This window comes from Pelmatolapia mariae, linkage group LG9, assembly GCF_036321145.2.
Source record: "Pelmatolapia mariae isolate MD_Pm_ZW linkage group LG9, Pm_UMD_F_2, whole genome shotgun sequence".
NCBI lineage: Eukaryota > Metazoa > Chordata > Actinopteri > Cichliformes > Cichlidae > Pelmatolapia > Pelmatolapia mariae.
The window spans coordinates 16244220-16247857 of NC_086235.1; the positions used below are offsets into that span (position 1 = coordinate 16244220).

At 42.4% G+C, this 3638-nt stretch overlaps 1 protein-coding gene across 1 annotated transcript; it reads right to left on the bottom strand.

Annotated features, from left to right (window-relative positions):
• Positions 1-2496: 2496 nt before the first annotated feature.
• On the bottom strand, positions 2497-3638 carry sox32 (SRY-box transcription factor 32). The gene is made up of 2 exons (XM_063483201.1): positions 3332-3638; positions 2497-3173 (listed from the first exon to the last, which is right to left on the bottom strand). The coding sequence occupies exons 1-2, from the start codon at positions 3636-3638 to the stop codon at positions 2497-2499; spliced, it is 984 nt and encodes a 327-aa protein (XP_063339271.1).

Below are 3638 nucleotides of genomic sequence, written 5' to 3' on the forward strand. Positions count from 1 at the left end.
GCTGCCGTGTTGTTTTGTAATATTGTCATGGGAGCTGAACTGACGTCAGATTTCTTCCTCTCATTCAGGTGGCGGGTGGACTCTAGCACTAGATCTTCATTTTCCTAATCAGCTCTTCTGCTCTCTCCTCCAGAACGGGTCGTCCTTCCCTCGACCTCTGTGCTCATCCATTTCCTTCCAACTCTTTTAAGATTTCTTGTCCTTTTCACTGACTCATGATGTTTCCTTATGCAGAGCCCTTTTAGCCAGGCACATTTAAGTAAGGAAGTATTGGTTGTACTTAGCCTGTTAGGGCCACCTTTAGTACTATGTTGAAGCTTTTTGCTGCAAAAACATCCTCAAATACACTACAGGGTTCAGAGCCAGGACATTTTCAAGGAGCAGGTAAGAATATATTTGCTTTGGAGTTTAGTTTCAGTGGAGTCGAGGAGCATTTTATAAATAAACTGGGAGTCCATCCAACGTGTTTCACGTGTCTCACTCCTGTCACAGCTGGAAGAGGCTCCAATCCGTTCTGCAACCATGAACTTTACAGGCAGCAGAAAATAAATAAATACTTTTATATTATTTTTGCAACAATATTTTGCAAAAGTTGACGATTTTCACATATAAATAAATGTTTTCAATGTCTTCAAAATCAGTAGTTACCTGTCAAATCAAGATGATTAACACTTGAGAATCTCTCAAAGTCTTATAATAAGTTTTGACAGTGATCCAATAGTCTAACAACTACAGTGACCAGGTAGCAAGCTTAATGAGGAACCACGGCTGCAACCACACAACATTTTCATCCCTCTTCCCTCCAAACCAGGCTCACGTGACGCCTCGTGACCTATTACATGTTTATTATGTGAAAGCGGTGCAGCACAAGAGTTTAAACATAATTTTTGGTTGGATAATTGTTCTGAAACACTGAAAAGAAGTACTAAGTAGTAACATGTGTACAGATGAAGCTTATGCATAAGTCTAATCTAACTTTACATCATTTCCACTTTCCCACGCTGTCAAGCTGATTGTGACATCACTGGTATGGTCCAATCATCTTTCTTCTTCAAAGCAATCAGCCTTCACTTCCCGTACATTAAATCTCACTGCACATCTGTCATTCTCTCATGCAGACACCTTCATGCAACCCACCTCCTCCCCATCTCTGCCTCTCCCTCATCACTCAGTCTCCATTTAAGCCTCCATCTTCATCTCCACCACCATTGTCTAGACAGGGGGGTCCTGCCCTGATCCCTGTCACCGCTGGGATCACGTTCTGCTGTGATGGGCCATCGGCGTCTGGCCGCTTCGCTGACTGCTTCAAATTCAATTCTGTACATCAATAAATCATGTTCAGTTCCTTTTAAAGATCTCTCATTATTGAAGTACTTTTAGTTTCTGGAGATCCGGTCACTCTGTTTGTAATGAAATAAATATTTTACAATACATTTTCCAGGTTTCAGTCTTGTGGTCTCGGACAAGGTTTTTTTTTTTTTTTTTGGAGACTTCAGGCCTCTGTCCCCTCACATTCATCCAGCACAGAGTTCAACCTCGAGGCTCTGACACACAAAATATGGGACGGGAAGTAAACATTTTCCTAAATGGGTAAACATTTGGCAGCCAAAGTCGTATGAGTTTGGAGATATGTCGATTTTTGGGGCATATTTTTAGAGCCTTTGTGAAATGTTTTAAAATGAAACAGGAAGTTGGGAAGTTTATGGCCCCGCCGCCCACCCTACTTCCCTCGCTCAGCCATGAAAGACATGTGGAGAGAGATAAAACAGTGTGTCAACAGCCTGCCAGGGGCTGGGCAGTTTAATTTTACAGATATTTAAAATAGTTTGTTATCTGCTTATACACCAGTTTCTGCTGTGACTAGGGCTTATAAGTATGTTTAATTGTAGGGCTTATAAACTTATTAATCATTTAATTAACCTTTAAATGCTGATTAAGAATTATAAAGAGGAAAACTTACAGTAAAAAGTTGCAAGGTTGCAAAACAACGCTGTGGCCACTTTACAACCTCGACCAAATAATACTGTCATTGAACCATTTGATCTTCATTATAAAAGGCTCAGTGGAGAATATGTACAAGCCGAAAAAGTTGTGTTTATTTAATAAAATAAAGACATTAAAAAAAATGCCAAAAAGCACAAAGTTTATTTGCCAGCATGGATTTTAACAAAATCTGCAGGATTCATTCCTCAAGTTACTGACATTGATTATTTTAAAGTTTAAATTAATGTAAAAATAATCATAGTTTTCTATCACTGTTTTCAATTTAAGATCTCAACAACAACATGATCATTAAAATGAATTTGTTAATTATTATTTGCATTATATTTTTAACAGTAATGACATGACATGAAGGACAACACACTCAAAATCTATGAACAGAACTTGACAAAAAAAACCATACGTAACATATATACTTATGACACCAGATGCTATCTGGTATTATAATTGGAATACACTGAAATAATTTAAATAAATATGCCATTCTGAGCTGTTTCATGAGAGCAAGCGTCTGGCTATGTGGCTGCTTTGCTCTTGGTAGCTGCTGGGATCCACTGACTCGGGCCTCTGGGGGCTTGGACCCAGGTACTGTTCAAACTCGCTGCGATCCAGATCATACAGCATGTCTGCCTTAACCCGTTCTAAGTAGAACTCCAGGGATGGCCCAGGAAGGCACTGGGGGCCTCCATAGACCCTGAACTCCCTCTGATTCCCAATGGGAGCTGCAGGACGGGAGAAACCTTCCTGCATGTGGCCCTGCTGAGTGTCAAAATACACTTGAGCCTGTGCAGCGTATGCAGGAGGGTTTGAGTACATGACAGGATTATTTGGGGCTGTGGCTTCTTTTGCTTGGTCTGGGAAGTCAGGGGTGTTTGCATAGCTGCTGTGACAAGGGGTGTAGTTATCTGAGGAGTTTGGGAAGGTGTGTGCGTTTTGGAAAGGCTGCTGGTGATTCTGGAGCAGGTAGGTGAGGTTGTAGGGGGGTCTGAAGCCTGAGCTGCATAATGAAGGTGGAGATGCTTCTGGAGTCTTGGGCCTTTTCTTCAGCTGCTTCCTCCTGCGGGGCCTGTACTTGTAGTTAGGATAGTCAATGGTGTGCTGCACTCTTAGACGCTCAGCCTCCTGCATGTAGGGACGTTTTTCAGCCAAGGACATGGCCTTCCAGGTTTTCCCTGCAGAATAACACAGTAGTAAGAGCTCTATACATTGACTAGCTAAATAAAACTAGATAAAACTGACCTATGACTAATAAAATAAAATCCCGGTTTGAGGCCATATTTGAAACATGTTGTGTTACTTAAGAAACAAAAGACACAGATTATTATCTTACCTAGTATTTTGCTCAGGTCGGTGTTTTCCAGGTCTGGGTTGAGCTGTGCCAGCCGCCGGCGCTCCTCTTTGGTCCAAATAATGAAGGCGTTCAGGGGCCTCCTGACCCTCTGCTGTGCCGCAGCAGATTTGGGTTCGGGGCTGGTGCAGCTGGAGTCCGAGTTTACCGACAGCGGGCTGGAAGGCCCTGAACTCGGGGAACACACTTGGGTCATCTGGTCTCCGTCTGCGATTGGCAACTCTTCGCTTTTGAAAACGGAGCTGTTCGTGCAGAACTGGAAATCTGCGGGGTCCTGACCGAAGTACAT

Bases quoted from the DNA above. Each gene is read 5' to 3' on its own strand.
- sox32 (XM_063483201.1), bottom strand. From the start codon at position 3,638: ATGTACTTCGGTCAGGACCCCGCAGATTTCCAGTTCTGCACGAACAGC. The intron at 3,174-3,331 runs GTAAGATAATAA...GTTATTCTGCAG, and splicing joins CGACCTGAGCAAAATACTAG to GGAAAACCTGGAAGGCCATG.